Source organism: Cavia porcellus, unplaced genomic scaffold (genome assembly GCF_034190915.1).
Source record: "Cavia porcellus strain 051 isolate PalLab524CR breed Dunkin Hartley unplaced genomic scaffold, mCavPor4.1 scaffold_14, whole genome shotgun sequence".
Taxonomy (NCBI): Eukaryota; Metazoa; Chordata; class Mammalia; order Rodentia; family Caviidae; genus Cavia; species Cavia porcellus.
The window spans coordinates 62,501,595-62,519,419 of NW_026947497.1; the positions used below are offsets into that span (position 1 = coordinate 62,501,595).

The 17,825-nt window shown below is 39.8% G+C and overlaps 1 protein-coding gene across 8 annotated transcripts in view; it reads left to right on the forward strand.

The window, feature by feature from the left end:
* Topaz1 (testis and ovary specific TOPAZ 1) overlaps positions 1-17,825 on the forward strand; it is a 237,008-nt gene that overhangs the window by 184,341 nt on the left and 34,842 nt on the right. The window contains exons 1-6 of one of the 8 annotated variants that reach the window (XM_063260997.1): positions 44-4,132; positions 5,105-5,166; positions 5,444-7,461; positions 9,799-9,863; positions 10,486-10,610; positions 15,996-16,060. In XM_063260997.1, the coding sequence (XP_063117067.1) occupies positions 3,928-4,132; positions 5,105-5,166; positions 5,444-7,461; positions 9,799-9,863; positions 10,486-10,610; positions 15,996-16,060 (2,540 nt within the window). In that variant the 5' untranslated portion in view covers positions 44-3,927. Of the gene's footprint in view, positions 1-43; positions 4,133-5,104; positions 7,462-9,798; positions 9,864-10,485; positions 10,611-15,995; positions 16,061-17,825 lie in introns of those variants that run through there. The other 7 variants (XM_063261001.1, XM_063261000.1, XM_063261004.1 and 4 more) reach the window with 7 other exon arrangements.

Sequence of the window (17,825 nt, forward strand, 5' to 3'; positions counted from 1 at the left end):
AAAACAAGGGGGCATATAAACAAGGGCTGGGGGGCCGGGGGGAAGAGAAAGACTAACAAACTGACAGGCTATGGGGCTGAGGACAGCAGACTGTGTCACATCCTGAATGTATGTTGAAACCTTAGTGTCAATCCCATAACGCTGACTGTTAGCATAGGTCCATTTTGCCCCTTGTCCATGCAAACGTTCCAGACTGTTAAGCCCAGCTGATCCAGAACAACAAGTGTCTCTCCTTACGTCTTGTCCTGCTATTCCGCAGCTTCTACCACCTCTCCTAACCCCACTCCTCTTCTATCTACAAGCCAATGTTGGTTCAGTGTGGGCAATTTATACCTCCTGTCTGCCCACCCAGGGGGCCCAAGGCTAAAGAATGCAGCTGTGCAAGACATTAGCAACAACAGGCAGCAACAACAGGCAGCATGGAACAGAGCAGAGCAGAACAAGAGAGCCACCTGCATCTTTATTGTATAATTCCTATATGGGTTGTTGTCTCATGTTTACATTCTTACACAACACTGTAACTAGCACATGTGTGTTTACCTGTGCTAAGTCACAGTTACATAACTATGCCTCTGTGCTTAAACAAGCAGGGTCACGTCCTCAAAGTGTCCTTAGACCCCCTTGAACTTTGAAGTAGTCTATGATTCCCCACACCTTCCTTTCCCAATGATTTGTTATTTTAAAATGTCCTGAGTTCTAGTCCTGCTTTTCCCAGCTTCTACACTACTTGGTCCAGCTCCCAGTAGTTTCCAGAAACTTGCCCAAGGAAGCTGGTCCTGTTTGTCTCTGGTGTCTGTAATAGATGAGTAAATCCTGCCACTTTAGAGACTCCTCCATCTCAAGAGCTCTGGTTTAACACGAGGAGCATTAGCAGATTTAATTCCAATGAGAACTCTACCAGGAGGGACTATTTGTATAGATGAGGAAACTGAGACATAAACATGAGATGCCAAACAAACATTGACTGAACCTGTGTAATCAAGGGGAAACCTAAATAATCCTAGTTTCATTTACTTTTAGTTGATTTTTAAAATTCCTAACTTTGAAGTTGACACAGCTGAGTAATATATTATTGTCTCCCATTAACTTGCTGTAGATAACACCTCTCATATGGGGGTTATGACAATAAATTACCTGGATTATTTGTCAGGGATGTAAAGGCTGTTTTGGCAACAATATAGCCAAAAATAGCTAATTTTAAAATCAATTTTGATATGCTTAAATTTTCCTCTTTTGAAATATTGATAAGGAGAAATAAAGTTTCTGAATCTTTTACACGTTGTTTACCTAAACTCCATTTCAGAAAAGCTCCTAAACTGCTCATCTAACCTCCCTGTTACTCATCTGTGTACACCATACCTCCCATTCTGAAGCATATCGCACATTGCTTTCTGGGTGATTAAAGAAGGAGCTCATGGGTTTGAATATGAAGATTAAGTGAAGGTATCCACCCTGATGAAGACATAGAAGTAAACAATTCAAATTACAAGTAGACAACTAAAAATATTGTGTTAAACTGAGCGTGGTGGGCACATCTGTAATCCCAGCAACTTGGCAGAAGGATTGAAAGCTCAAAGCTGACCTGGGTAACTTCCTGAAAATAAATAAAAGGGCTGAGTGAGAAAAGGAAAGGCAGAGAAGAGGCTGTGTACTAGCAAGCAGAAAGGAATGTCTGACTCCTCTAAAACTTAAGAAGGTATCACTGGCCAGTGTGGATTCTCAGTCACATTTAAAATGAAAATCAGACATGGTCTGATTCTTGAGCCTGCCGATGCTGTCAGTCATCTGTCCTCTTCAGGGTCCTCCAAAGGGCACACCTTCCAAGGTGTTACTAATCAGCTGAGGGTTCTTGCTCAATTTGGAGAGAAATCAAAAATTTACAGGATGCTCCCTTGGTGTGTTTTGCACATTGCTAGGCTTTGAATGCCAGTGGTCAGTGGGTCTTCTATTAGTATTAATAGCCCTCCTTGATGCTTGGAGCAAGTAGCCACCACGATGTCTCAGGAATTCATGGCCACTGAAGATGGCATCTCCTGGCAGTTCACTGCTCTGTCATTCTCTGGATGATGATTGTCTTTTGTGCCACCAGCTCCACCTGCTGGCTGTTTTTTGGCACCAGTGCCTTTAGTGTTGCCACCTCCTGGCATATCAGTTCAGCAGGCTCAACCCAAGATAAAAGCCATAAAGGGGCAAAATATGCCATCTAGAATGGGATTTGCTAATACTTATGCTGTAACATAAAAAGAAGCAATGCATGGACTGAAACCACTAAGGTTATGAGGAGGTTGCTTATAAAGAAAAAGGCAGGCTCTTGCATCACATTATCAAAGAGGCCACGGTTAAGTACAAGGCCACAGAAGAGTGAAATCATTCAGACTTTAGAGTACAGACACCTGGGGTAAGACTGCCTCAGAAGCCTGACACAGCCAAAGCAAATATCTACTGGAGCAGCTGTAGGCTGGTTGCAAAATGTTTGGAGCAGCTGAGGAAAAATAAAAACTACCTCTTGAGGATCATTAAACCCTTCTCTTTTGTCTCAAGGGTTAACAGAGAAGCTTTGAAAGGTGACCTTTGCACTCTGTCAAAGAGGGGAATATGCAGTTCACCAGGCACACAAGCAAAGGACAGTTTTTGAAGACTACTATGTAGAAAAGCATAAAAACATATAAAATCTGGGCAACTCCAGCACTACTTTAATGTAGCCCATGTCTAGGCTTTGTACAATGTTAATTAAAAGATAGTTTCAAAAAAAATGGCTCTCACACAAATGTAAAAACAAAATATGTTAAAGCTTCTATTTCTCTCATCGGGCAGATTTCGTAAGTACTGGTTCAAAGGATAAATCCAAAGAACAAACAAATTGGGAACATTGAAATGAAGGCCAAAGTGTGGAATGCATGTGGAACTTTACGTAAATGTGGGATGGAATCTTCTTCCACACAGTGGGAAAGTGAAGTCAGTTAAATGTCTACTGAATAAACTATGCATGTCTATAGACCCTTACTTTGAATTGCTATCACCCACTACCTCCAGAGATGTTCAAACAGCTTCCCTAAATTGGGAAGATAACCGGATAATTTCAGCACTTACTTTTCCACTGAAACACAAACTTTCCCCTACAATAGCCGTAAGACTAGTTAAACATCCTCCAAGGGCTGCAAACACAGCATCTCAACACCCTGAGTTTGAACTGTTAGTTCTAGACTTTGAGTACAGGAGGTTCCTCAAGCTGGGGAGTGCCAGAAACTCTGCATTGCAGAGGTAGGGCCCAGCAGCAGGTGAAAGTGCACTATGGCACAAAGATGGAGTCTTAACTACAAGTGTATGAAGCTGACTCAATACATCAAAGTCCAAAGGTGAAAGCCATAGTGGTGACAAAGAGGAGGGAAAGTGGCTGGCAAAACAGAATCCAGCTAATCTTGTGAAGGTGCATGAGAGATATGAAGTGGACACTATAGCATCTGACAACATCTAGATTCTGGCTCAACCCACCAACATCAGAGGAGCCATCTTGGGCAAAGTCCGGCTTAGTGGCACCTTTTGGATAACTGTGAAACTTTGGGGAAGAAAGCTGGGAAAGGGAGTACAAGGAACCTAGGGGTGCAGTCACAAGCTACTCCTCATGCCTTGGCTGCTCATGAAGCCAGTGGCATGAGGAGACCCGGAAGGGGAAGCCGTACCAGTGCCTTCAGTGTTACGAGCTCTCAAGCTCTATCAAGATAGAAATCACGGTGGGGCATAGGGTAAATTGCGGGTGGGCTCTCGCAGCTCTACGTCGGCCCCACTTCCGCTTCCGGCCCGCGGGTCTCTGTTTCATTTTTTCTCTTCCCTCTGCCCCACTTCCGCTTCCGGAGGCGTCAGGCGTGGGCTGTCTGTGGGCGCGAGTGTCCTTCGTGGATCGGCGGCTACAGGTTCCTGTGGACTGACATGCGGCGGCCGCGGCCTCCAGCGGACTCCGGGACAGCCCCAGGGCGGGAAGGCGATGCGCGAGGCCTGAGGAAGCGTGGCCGGAGGCCCACGTCCAGACCCGGAGGCGAGGAGGGAGGCCGTGGCCCGGAGGCCAAGGGGCGCGAGGAGGGCGGGCGGAAGAGGAAAGTGGCGGCGCGGGCGTCTACCGGGCCTGAGGCGAAAGGTGACGAGGCTGGGCAGCGGCGGTGGTGTCGGGACCTGGGAGCAGGAGGACCCGACCGCCAGGCTTTGGGACGCGGGGCGGCGAGGGAGGCGCGGCCCGAGAGCTCTCCTGTGGCCCTCGGCGGCCAGGACTGAGTTGCATGTGTGAGGCATGGGCCCTGCATGAGGTTCGTCCTGAGATGGGGAGGCGGGAAGGATTTGTTTGCAGGTGTGCGATGGCTGTCGAGGAAATTCTCGCTAAGTGTAAAAAGATGGTGCTGAGGATTTTTCACCAGTCTTAGCGTTTTATTCAGATCTGTGTGTAATGCGTTAGTGGACATTAGGTCTCATTTAAAAGCAAATGTGCACACAGTTTGATGAAAAATATATTCTTGATCTACTGCAATAGGGGACATATTGCAATCAGACCCCCCTCAGATTACCCCCTCCAAACGCGCTGAGGTTGGCACGCTTGCCACTGTCTGAAGCAGTTCTGGAAAGTCCTTTTTTCATAAGTGTGTTTAGTTCTGCAGTCAGCTGCTTCAATGTCCTACCTGGATGGATTGAGAACATCAGCCTTTCAAGATCATTTCACGTTAGAGAAAGTGTAGTAAGTGGCAAAGTGTAAGATCTAGCAAATAAATACAGTTTTTACGAATCATCCTTTCCATTGGATGGTAATTAGCTGCAGCATTCGCTGTATTTTTATCATGCCTGATAAAGACACTCATGAAAGGACTTCCAAAACTACTTTAGAAAGTGGCCAGAACATCGGAATGTGTTCGAAGGGAAATTATTTTGAAAGGAATTAATGACAGTGTCTTACTGTATGTAATAATTCTTTAAAAATTTAAACACATCAAAGTTTTTGATCAACATTTGTATTTCTATATAGCAATTAGGAAAATAAAAATGGATGACTTCACAATTTTTTATATAAACTGGTATATTGCTTTTTCCTCCTCAATATAAGATGTTTTCTTGTTTTTATCAGCCAAAGATGAAAGAAAAATTACTGAAGCTTCAAGTGATGATCAACAGCCAGGGATTGACCTGGTAAGAAAGGAATCAGTAACTACTTTGGAATCTTTCTACACAGTGGAATGTGGTATGAGTATGGCTTTCTTGAAATCTTTGGCTAAGAAAGTTTTGGTAGGTATTAAAAGAAGAATTCAAATTTAAAAAGTTAAAAGTTTAGAAAGCTCACCTAGAATAACTGAAAATGAATACTACACAAAATACTAAAGTTGAATTCTTGTATCAGCTTAACACCTGATTTAAAAATAATTCCATTTTAAAGTTATTTGATTGCAATTGTTTCCCCCATTCCAAGGTTTATGATAATAGCTTTGTGCAGAAAACTGACAGTGGATATATACATGTAGCAGAAAATTCCTTGAAGGAAAAGAAAGAAAACCTTAGGAGACCTGCAGAGAAGAGTGACGCAAACAGTGTTCCTAAGCTCCAAGAAACTGAAGGAAGTTTAATGGAAATAAATAAATTACTGCTCGAAAAAAATGACTTATACCAGAGTAAAAGGAATGGCTTACTTTCCTGTCTTCTAAGTGAAAAAAATAAACATTCGGTAGAACAGAGCAATATCAGAAAACCCAGAAAAAAGATGAAGTCTGAAAAAAAAACAGTTGAGACGCGTTTCTGTAACATGTGGAATGAGTCTGAATTGGTATTGAAAAAAGCTCAAATAGGTATGGAGGGGAAAAAAGCAGAGATTTCAGAGGTTAAAAGTCCTTTAAAAGTCTTGGGAAATGGAAACTATAATACATCCTCTCAATTGGATCATTTATCAGATCTCCTAGAAACAGAAGGGAAAAAAAGTACTGGACATCATATAAATGCTGTGTTTCCAAAAACCCTTGAGCCACTTTTGAAAGAAGAAACAAAGAATGTTTCAGAGTCCTTAGAATGTAAAAGCTTGGATCCAGAGGAGTATTTTAAAACAGTGACAAACTCTATTACAGAGGAATCACCTAGTGAAAAGAGATCATCACACGAAGATTTGAGAAAAGAATCTGAATTACGGCTAAACTGTCGCAGAACAATACCAATGACTGGTAAAAGAATTTGGCCTTTATATTCATGTGCTAGAATATCTCCCTATTATTGGAAAAAGGCTACTTTGCCAAACTCAAATTACTTACTACCTGAATCTCCGAGAACTCTTGGGCAAGATAATTTTCTTAAACATCAGACAAACCAGACTCACTTTTCTGACTCCAAATTGTTCCAAAGTTCCTTAACAGAAAAAAACATTGAACACTCAAAGAAAGAAAAATTGGATTCTAATTTAGATCAGTTATCTTCAGTTTCTGCAGTAGAGCCTACTTTGGTGGCTACAAAGGAACCTAAAATCGATGATAAAAGGATAAAATCAGAGGAACTTAGCAGAAGTGGGTCAGAGGTAGTTTCTAATAGTATTGAAGATACCCAAGTAACTAATGTGACGCAGAGTTTACCAGGAAGTAAAAGAAAAGAGAGAGGGAATTTAACAAAACTTAATTTGACAGTAGCTCCCAAGGATGGCCAAGAAACAAATAGCTTTACAAGCAGAACTATTCATCAAAAAGCCTGCGTTGCTAAGCAGACACTTGTAGTTCCAGGCTTGGTTAAAATATTGAACACAGGACGGCTGACTAATTTTAAAATTCCTTTACTTAAAAATAAGACAGAAAAAAACCTAAGTGCTAAGTCATCAGGCAGAGAAGCTTATAGTCCTCTAGAACTCCTTGACAGTGTATCTGGAGCAGAGGTAAGGCAGACTAGGATCAAAGAATATGCTTCCACAGCAAATTCAAGATCTCAATCTTTTAACATACAAAATAGTGTAACTGCAGGGCAAGCTCGTTCTAACTCACTCTATAGTAAAAATCCCTGTAGTATTTCTCCAAGCTTTGTAAAGAAAGGTGATGACAATAAAGCATTTAATCACATCTCTGAACCAAGCAGTGTTGTTTGTAATAAAGAACCTGTTTCTCTCAGAATTGAAAATAATGCTTTGTCTTATAATCCTGGCTGTATTGAGGAAAGACCTTTTTGTGCTAAAGAACAAACATTTGAGCCAATTTTCTCTGAAGGAAATGGTACAAAAGTGACTAAGAGCATTTCAGACATCAAAGTGGAGTTTCCAGATATTCTTAAAGCATATGAAGATGATGTCCTTTTAATTGATGTAATTCAAGATGACCCTGACCTCTTTGGAGTCTCCAGTGAAGGGGAGATCACATTTGTTTCAGAGGTCCCCAAAAGAAGTCATGAGCCCCATGTCACTGCAGAGCATCAGTCAGCTGACACCAAGCACATGGAACTTCCAGAAAAAGAACCAAGTGATTTAAGGTATGCATATTCAAGTATGCCTTTGGGATGCAATTGTTGGGAGTTTCAAAAGCATTGTCACTAATTTATTCAATTATCATTAAATCTCCTTTATTTTTAACAATAAATGAAATACAGCATATCACTAATACTGACTGCAAGGTCATGATGTTAAAATTTAACAAAGGAATATGTATATATCTTGGAAGATACAATAGAGCAGATTGACTGTCAAGGTCTAAAATGCTTTATAAAATGGCTTTTTAAAAGAGAGGTTGCTTCTTTCAAACACCAGCTTATTTTTATATCTTCTTATAACTATACAGGTAACCTTTGTTATAGTCAGATTACTTATTTTATACCCATGCCATATAATTAATCCATTTTGGTGGCTTCCTTATTAGATAAAATTTTGTGTGTGTATAATATGGGAGTTGAGCCCAGAGCCTTAGTAGTAGAATTCATTCACTAAAACCTGAACTGATGAGCTTGCACTGTGCAGTGGTAAAACTTTTGAATTAACCTGTATCATTGGAAATGTCTGAGAATGTTTGTAGAAGCTGATGTGGGACAAAACAAGGGTGTACTGAAACATGTATGCTAAAATGCCAATTGAATGATACTGTAAATCATTAACATTTTAAGAATTTGCCAAAAATTCTGGAAATTATTGAGGAAGTACTGTTTAAAATATTATATATTTATACTGTGTGTTTACACACACACACACACACACACACACAGACTGTGGGTTGGAAAAGACAGTCAGAAAAGCAAAAGTTTGTGTTGATCCTTAAAGTTTGGATTAGTTTTTCTTTTTCCTGGTACCGGGAATCAAACTTGGGGCCTTGTGCTTGCCAGGCAGTCACTTATGCCACTGAGCTAAATCCCCAGCCCTGGATTAGTTTAGATTCATACAGGAAAAGAAAGAAGTTTGGTGGGGAGGAGAAATAATGAAGAATTTGTGGGCAAAAGGTGAAGGTTTTTGGGGTATATGTGTGTGCAGGGAAATTTTTGAAGGTTCCTGACTCCTTCATGCAGAGATAGGAGCCCTTCCATATTCTCGCCACATCTTATGTCACCCCAGTTATGACACTGATTTCATAATAGTATAGTTTACATCTTGCTTATTTGCTTAACTGTTTGACTTCATCTGTCTCCCTCACATCTCCCGCCTGTACTAGGATTTGCACCCAGGATGATTTACCATTGAGCTGTATCCTAAACCATTTTTGAGACAGATCTTGAAGTTGCCCAGGCCAGCCTCAAACTTGGGATCCTCTCCCTCAGCTCCCCAAAACAGCTGAAATTCCAGGTGTATGCCACCGCTCCCAGCATGATTTACAGTTTAGTTTAGTTTTGGGTTAGGTTAGGTGGGGGTGGGGGGGGTGTAATTTAGTGACAGGGTCTCACTGTGTAGTTGCCTCAAACTCACAATAATCCTCCTGTCAGCCTCCGAGTGCTGGGATGATAGGCATGTGCAACCACACCCAGTTTAGATTTATGTTTTAAAAATCATCATAGCTCTGATATGGAGAATGACAGGGAACTATTGTAATAATTAGATGAAAAAGACATGATGACTTCAATCTGAATGAAAATGGATTTGAGACAGATTTAACAAGTGGAGACTGAGTAATCAGATGAAAGTGAGCATAGAGAGGAATTAAGAATGATACCTGGTTTCTCGGTTTTCTCAGAACATAATCTTTTTCTTCTGCAGAGGGGTAGGACTGGGGAAGTCAGATTGAGATATTTTAAGTTGGAGAGGCCTTTGGGATACTGAAATAGTCTGAAGTCTAGAGAGTTCTATTAGGAGGAGGAGGTGTGCATATGTGTCTGTTTTCTGTTTGTATTATTTCTAGTCCTTTAAACAGTACCCTTTTGATTCTAGGGTTTATGTTTCAGACAATGTACTTGTTTTTCCAAAGACTTCAAAGAATAGTAACTACAAAATGTTTAGATTTTCGTTCTTTCTTTACTAGGAAGTAATTGTAAACTAGTGAGTAGTTGTACAGTTACAGGATATACTCATTAAAATCCATTTATTAATCTGTGTAATTTAAGTTTTTGCCTACATTTTTAGAATGAAAGACTTTGGCCATTTGTGTTTGAGTGGTTCTTATGTATTTGCTTTTCACTTGCTGACTACTGATTTAAGATTCGTCAAGCTTTTCTGACTAAGTGTTGGAGTGGTGACCCTCCCAACAGTTAAGGCATACATGACTATCTGCAGATGTGCTGGTTCAGGGTCCTGGTCATTACTCTGTAAAAGCTGGTGAGAAGTATTGCTTAGAAAAGCGGGTAGTTCTCTTTAGAACCTGTTACCATCTTTAAACTCTGCTTGCTTTATAACAGAGCATGTCCTCCTGTATTGGACACTGGATTGATGAAGTCAGAAATCTACACTTCCTTGCCAGCAGGTAAAATCTGATGTTTTGAAAATAAGCAATATTGAAGAATCTTTTTATGTCTCCATTAGTTCAAAATGAATTTATTGGCTGAGGCTGCTAACCATGCCTTACAGTATGTCAGTTTTTTTCAGATCAGATGTTGAGATATTTTGCAGTTGATTATTTAACTATAACTTTGTTGTGCTTTATCTACAAAAGAAATACTGACCTCAGCAATTTTGTAGGCTTTATTTTAAACTCAAAATATATCTATTTCAGCTTTATCACATTTTAAATCTGTCATTAAGAATTTTTATTAAACAATCAGAAGTTTACATTTCTGAGTCCTTAGAGTTGCAACGTGAAAGTTAGTTTTACTTTGGCTTTCAAGTTTTAAAAAAAATATTAAGTAGCTGGACATCAAGAAATATTCTTAAAAGATTCTTAAGTATCTCATTGTCTGTTATTTTTATACAGTGTGGTGAAGTTATTGAGTAGCAAGTAGGGAGTGCCATACTTTACTGAAAACTCTGCTTAACATTTGTCACTTAGACCTGAAGAGCCTCTGTACTCTTAGGTTGTTTTTTAGAAGTTTTGAATGATTTGGTTATTGCATTTAAAGTTTCTATAGTTGAATATTATTTCTTTTCAGCAAGTGAGATAAAACATGATTCCAAAGGTACAAACATTTCTTTAGAAGTTACTAATGAGACCTCTGAAAATGAAAAACTTGGAAACCCCAGTGAACAAGTGACAGGTTTGGACTCAAATGAAAAGGTACTATGAAATCTTTTGCTTTTTTTTTGTTTGTTTGTTTTTTTCCTGATCTTAAACAGTAGTGATACAGGCATTCATCTTCACAGTACTGTCAGGGGACAAGTGGAGGTACTTGCTGACATCACTCTGGCCACAATTGCATCCCTTGATGCTTTCTACAAGCACAGTATGAACAAGTTTTCTCTTGTCTGAGACACAGTATATAGTGTTTAGTATCCTGATTGACTTAAAACTTAAATATTTCCAAATGGCGCAAATTTTCCTGCTCCTTAAGCACACAGTGCTGAATTTTACTGATCTTCCTTGCAGTTTTTGAATACTGTAGCCTCTGAGGGCCATGGATATAATGATCAGTTATTCCACCATAGATGCACAAGCAGAGGAATTGGAGCTAAATCTCCCCTGGTAATGGAGCACAGCATTGGCATATGAAATGAGGGGAAATTGCAGTGTTAAGTTTTTATTAAAATTTTCTGTCAGATAATATATATGCTTATTAAATCTCTTGCATAATTGATTCCTACATAACTACTATACTTCTTTCCCCTTGCTCCTTCAGTTCCTACTCATTCATCCTCACAACTAAAAACATCATTTCCTACTTCACCAAGAAAATTGAAGCAGTTGGAGAAGAACACTGTAGATTTCACCAGTACACACAACATCCTTATCTGCTCCAGAGTTCCAGCTCTCTCCTAGTGGAATAGGTAGTTCTTACACCTCTGCTAGATTCTGTCTATCCTGACGTAAAATAATGCGGAAGTCACTACTGCATCACCCTCACTGACATCTGAGCATGATTTTCTGCCATCTTTAGACAAATTTAAAAAACCTCTCTGACGGCCCATCGCTCTATTCTGCTGCTACCCACCTCTCAGAGGCTGATCTAAACCCATTGTCTCCAGTCTCTCTCCTCAGGTTCTCTTGAAAGGAAAACAGCAAAGATACCATCAAGTGGCCTCTCTCCACTAGAACTGCCCTTCTTACTCTTACAGGTGTTCTAATTGCTGGACATGATGGACACGTCACATTCTTAAGTCTTAACGTGTCATCAGTATTTGACATAGCTGACTGCTTTTTCCTGAAATGTTTTTTTATTTGGCTTCCAGGGGAAAAAAGCATTCTTGCCTAGCTTAATCTCTGCCTTTCTGCCAACTGCTCACAGTTTTGCTGGTTTGTCCTCATCTCCCTCAGCGTGTCTGGAGTGACTCATAGCCCACGCCCTGAATCTGCCCTTTTTTCTACCTAAGTTTGCTCCCCAGGTTGTCTCATCAAACTTGTACCAGATATTACCTGTGTGCTAAAACTGTGTCTGTAGCCCAGATTTCTTCTCTCAGCTACAGACCTTTGTTACTAATGTGGTGCTGCTTTGGATTTTCTACTTGGGTATCCAAATAGGCATTTTAAGCATAACAGAGTAAAAACTGAATCCTTTCCCCTACCACAGACCAGATCTTTCTACTTCCTCCTTTTCTAGTCATGGCAACCCCATCCTTTTTAATTGCTTAGGCTCCTAACCTTGAATTTTCTTTTTTTCCCCTTATTTCATATCTATACTATTAGAAAATCCCACTGGCTTTACTGTCATATGATATCTGAAAACTTTGTCATATCAGCAAAATGCAGGACTAGACTGGTATTCCTGAGCTAGGTGTGGTAGCACAAGCCTATAATCTCAGCAGCCTGGGAAGCTGAGGCAGGCAGATCACAGATTTGAGACCAAATTGGACAACTTAGTGGCTTAGATCATGTCTCAACAGTTTAAAAGTTTTTTAAAAATAAAAATGGACTAATTAAATTTAAAGGAGGAGCTGGAAATGTAACTCAGTACAAAAAATAAAAGGTATACTGTTCTCTTTCTTCATGTCTTTCCTCATATGTCATGTTCTCAGAGATGTTTCCTCTGGCCATCCAACCTAAAATGCAGTTCTCCCTTTCTGCCAACATTTTATATATATACCTTTCTTGGAGTTATGAGCTTACAGATTGTATATCCCTTATCTAGAATGCTTTAGGACCAGAAGTATTTTCGATTTCCAGCTTTTTGGTGCTAGAATGTTTGCATAGATAGCTATGAATTTAAAAATCTGAAATAGTCCAAAATCATAGTTTTGATGTATCACCAACCAGCTTAAATCCTTGCTTTTAGGAATGATGGAAATTAAAACTGAATCACAGGTTTACAAAAAGATTTAGAGTCTGTTCCTGTCTTCTAACTTTCCAATTTAGATAGCTGGAGGAGGCACACTCTGAACAAGCATTTAGACTGGCCCACCTGCAAAGGCGGAGGCTGGCTTTCAAGGGTTGGATGGTGGGCTGATGTCCTGTAAATCATTGGCTCAATCTTGGTGTCGCAGTTCTAGAATCTTTACGGCTGGCAGATGGTTTTGTTCAGATTCAGTGGCTGGAGTCTTGTTGGGCATAGTTGAACATCCCTGAAAATCATTCATCCTGGTGTCTTCTGTCTTGAAGAGAGTGAGCTCATGTATATTCAGAGCTAATCAACCTTGTTTTTAGACAGACACTCTCTATGTGAGTAATTTATCTGTATGGAGAGCTGAGAAGGAATTTGACTCAAATGGTATGGCAACACAGGATACAAAATGGAAGTCAGACTTTGTTCTTTTAGTTACTTATTGGGCACCTTTAGGCCCAAGCAAAAAGGTAAAGTTCATCGCAAAAATGGCTATGTCCCTGACTATCCCAAGGGAAAACACAAATGTTTTTGATGGGCAAAAGGTAAGAACTCAAGATTCTGCCTATTTTCCATACCTGTAGTAATCCTTGACTGTGTTAGTGTTGTACAAACAGAATGGGTTGTTGACTGACTTTGAAGAGAAGGAGGTCCTTGTCACTCCATAGGTGGAGTCCTCCTCTAGTTTGAGACCTAGTGGTTTTCCAACTACCTCAGTCATCATCTGGACGTTGTATGTGCCTTGAACCTCTCAGCACACTTAGTGGATGTTATATCCTCTTGTGCTAAAGTTTGGAGCCACAAGCTTGTGGCATATCTTATCTATGGCAAATGATTAGAAGGTGAAGGAAAAAACGACAGATTTGCTTTTCAAGTAGTACCAAGCCACTACCTCCAAGCTGCGAATGACCAACTTTCCAGGTAAATTCAGTTTTGAATTCTGGGAATTTTGAATGTCCAATCTTGATTAGATTAGGAATGCCATTGCTTCTCAGCGTTTTGGCTGAAATCAAGTGTATCTCTTCTTATCAGCAGATTAGGAATGCCCTCCTGTATACATTTACTTGTTTTCTGTCTTCCTGCTAGAATGAAACTCTATGAAGATAGGACTTTTGTCCAGTTTGTTTACTACTGACTCTTCAGCTCTTAGAGCAGTTGGTAATACTCAAAAATTCATTGAATAGAGAATATAAACCTCATCTGAAAATAGTCTTTAAGTACTAGAGGGGTTGTATAAGAAAAATCTCGCATACTGCTTGATTAATGGTTTGATGACCAGCATTATTGAGCTTTGTTATGCTATGCCCACCAGCCACTGTTAAATATACTAACATAGGATAGCACATTGCATCCCTGCAGTATAATAAGATAAAATTAAGGGGTTCCTAAGACCACCTTCAGGTTTCAGTGAACTTCCAGGAGAACTCACAAGTTGACAATGCTGTTTTATTCCTGGTTACAGCAGAAGAATACAAATTAAATCAACAAAGAGAAGAGACATATGGGACAGGGTCCAATGACAACCATCAGAAATTCCTCTACCAGAAACTGTGTGGCCACATATGTGGGGTCTTGCCAGCCACTAGAGCCCAGAGCTGGAGTTTTCTAATGGAGTTAGTCACAAAGGCAGGGAAGATCATCATTCATTCTTACTCTTACTCTGAGTGACCAACCCCAAAGCCCAAGGTCTGTACAATAAATCATTGTTAGCATAGGGTATCTGGCATGACCCTAGCCCCCTAAACACATACTAAGCAAGAAAATTCCAAGGACTTAGAAACAGCCACCCAGGAGCTGATCAGAGAGACCAAGCTTTATAATATGAGGATGGTAGAAATAATCCAGACATGCTGAGTTCATCCTTCACTGTGCATGAGATGAGTGCTATGGTTTCCTTTTACAAATGGGGCCACTTGAGGCTTAGACCCTATCCTTTGTCTGAAGTTACATTGTAGTCTCTTGATTCCACTACTATGGTTAGCAGATTTTCTAATTGCACTTGAAAAATCATTATAAAATAGTGTCTTAAATGTATAAATCAATTTGGACAGAAAAGACATCTTTACCTGTATCTGAGAACATGGTCTGTCTTGCTGTTTGGCACCGATTTGTGTGGAAGAGGGCACTGGGAATGAAATTCATAACCTCTTGCATATTAAACGTGCTCTACCCTTGAGCTGCAGCCTAGGTCTTGTTAATTTTTTGTTAATAATTCATGTCTCTCAGTTGATTTTTTTTTTTGTAGGTTTCTAAGCATTATAGTAATATACAGTGTGTGACCACTATTGGAAAATACGTAATTTTTGGCGGGGTACTGGGGATTGAACCCAGAGTGTCATACATACTAAGTAAGCCCTCTACCACTAAACTATGTCCCCAGCCCTTCTGTGGGCTTTTAAAGTAACTGGCAAGATACAAACTAGTAGCATATTAAGTAATTATCTCTAACTGCTGGAGTGACAGGTGATTTGGGGATTCGTTTTCTTGAAGCTTGTTTTTGAAAGTTTAATATTTGAGCATGTGAAACTTTTCTTGGTTGTGTGTGTGCACGTGTATGTGCACATTCTCAAACACTAGGGACTGAATCCAAGACTCACACGTGCTCAGCACATGATCTGCCCCTAAATGACACTCCCACTCCTTATTAGGTATAGCTTTCTTATAAAGATGCAATTGCCCAAAAGCTATTTCTAAAGTGTTTTTAAATAACTATGTTTTAAAATGCATTTAAATAGTTCATTAGAAAAATATTTTATGTTCATAAATATTGCCTAAAACTTAAAAAATAACGGAAAACTTTTTTCCCTGAAAAAACACAATTTTAACTGCCCATAACTTGAAATCATAGCTTATACAGTTAAAAGATGAAAGCTGGGAAATGTATTAATATACATTGATTTTTCTTTTAAGCAATGGAAATTTTGTAAATCAATATTCGGTATTTTAAGTTACAGAGTATAGAATTGTTTTCATAGTTGACCATAATCTAAGTATTTAATATCTATTATTTACTTTTTTGTTTTTTGGTACCAGGAATTGAACTCAAGACCTTGCACTTGCCAAGCAGGCATTTATGCTGTGGAGCTATATCCCTGGCAATTGGTTAATTAACATCTAATTCATTTCTAAAATCTGCTATTCAGTACCTTATACAGAGATACTCACTTTTTCCTAACTGTAATCTCTTCCAGTGTAGCGTTTCTAACAAGATGACTGTTAACGAAGACAAAGAAAATATCTATGAAGTTTGCAAAAGGTGTGTAGCAGTACTTTTTCCAACTGCACACCTTCCCAGCAGTCACTTGTCTAGTTTGTATTTGGGATGTGTTTTTCATTCTGTCTTACGTATGCTTGTGCTACTATACCACAAACTGTACAGATTACAATTACTATGTCAGGTGTCCTCAGATATAAAGGGCATTTTGTGCCACTTTATAGCAATCTGTAAGTTATCTGAGCCACTACTGTGTGTGTTTTTTTTTTTTTTTAAGGAAAAGTAAGGAGTAGTGATAAAAGGAAAGAATGCAGGTGTGACTTTTATGAAGTAGCAGTGACTAAAATTAAATTAGTGTTGAATTTTGCAAATATTTTGCATGGATGCAGTGACTAGTACCAACAGCTGAGAGTACAGTCACTAAATTATGCAAAGCCACCACATTCGGAAGTGTCCTTAGAGACCTCCTAATCTGTCCTCTTCCCTCCCCTTGCTGTTGAGACAGGCACACTTATGCTGGACAGAGTCCTTAGGGCTTCTTTCCAGGTTCTTGGTATCCCGAAAGACTTGGTCAGGACACTGAAAAGGCAGCAGAAGTGTGCATTTGTTGAAGGAAAGAAAGAAGTATGTTCCTCAGAGTGAGAGCTGGCAGATGAACAGGCTCACGGAGGGTGAGGGAAGAAGGGTCTTTTGTATCAGAATTCCTGGGCTGCTTCTCCAATGCCGAAAAGGCCTTGAACAGTCAGCCTGTCACACTCACTTGGCATCATGCCGTGTGCAAACTGTCCTATAAGAAAGCTTGTTTGGGCCAGGGATTCAGCTCAGTGGCATGAGTGTCTTCCTGGCAAGCACGAGGTCGTGAGTTTGATCCCCAGTACCAAAAAAAAGAAAAAATAGGAAAGCTTGTTTGGCATCCTGCATCTGCACAGAAGGCTTGGAAAGTGCAGCTTCTGATTGGTCTGGGAGTAGCCCTTTTCTGCATGGCTCTGGTTGGAGTGGTGATGACTGTTGTGAAGAGTAGCCTCCTCTGTTGCCCTTGCCTTACAGCCAGGTCAGGGGATGAACATGTGCGAGTCCCTGTATGTGCAGACAGAGGTTTTCAGAGTGCAGTCTTAGAGCAGCAACATTACACAGGAATTTGTAGCTATGAGGCCCAGAACTCTGGAAGGGACCCACTAACCTGTATTCAGTAGGAGTTCATCCTGTACATGCACAAGTTTGAGAACTGTTAAGGAAAGGATAGGTAAGAATTAGATTAACATCCACATCCAGAATGGTTCATGACCATTTAAAGACATTGTTAAACAAAGGAAGACAAGGTCAGTTTGTTTTTCTAATGAAAGTACTTTACCTCCAAACAGAAATAGATGATCGCAACCCAAAAAGTTTTATCACTTGGCCGTACCATAGTTATGTCCGGTGTGACATTGGTCAGGTCACTATATCTCTTTGGGCCTCAGTCATCCAATCCAAAAATGGATTTTCTACATAATCTCATCTGTAAAAATCCATAGTCCCTACTTTATTTTATATTATTGCTTTTGTTTTGTTTTATGGAGCAGAGCACAGTGGCTACACATCAGTGATATCCCAAGTTTAGAACAGAAATGTTACCTTGGGAGAAATTTTTAAATTACAGCCATGGTACTAAACTTCAATGAAGTATAAGCCCTGCTTGGTACTGCTTTTACTGCTCTTGCCCGGAACACTCTTACTATGAAAACTTATAGTTAAAAAAAATTATAGTATCTGGATGTTGGTTAAGTCTCTTAAAAAGTAAACTCATCCCCATCTGTGGGTCTTCCTG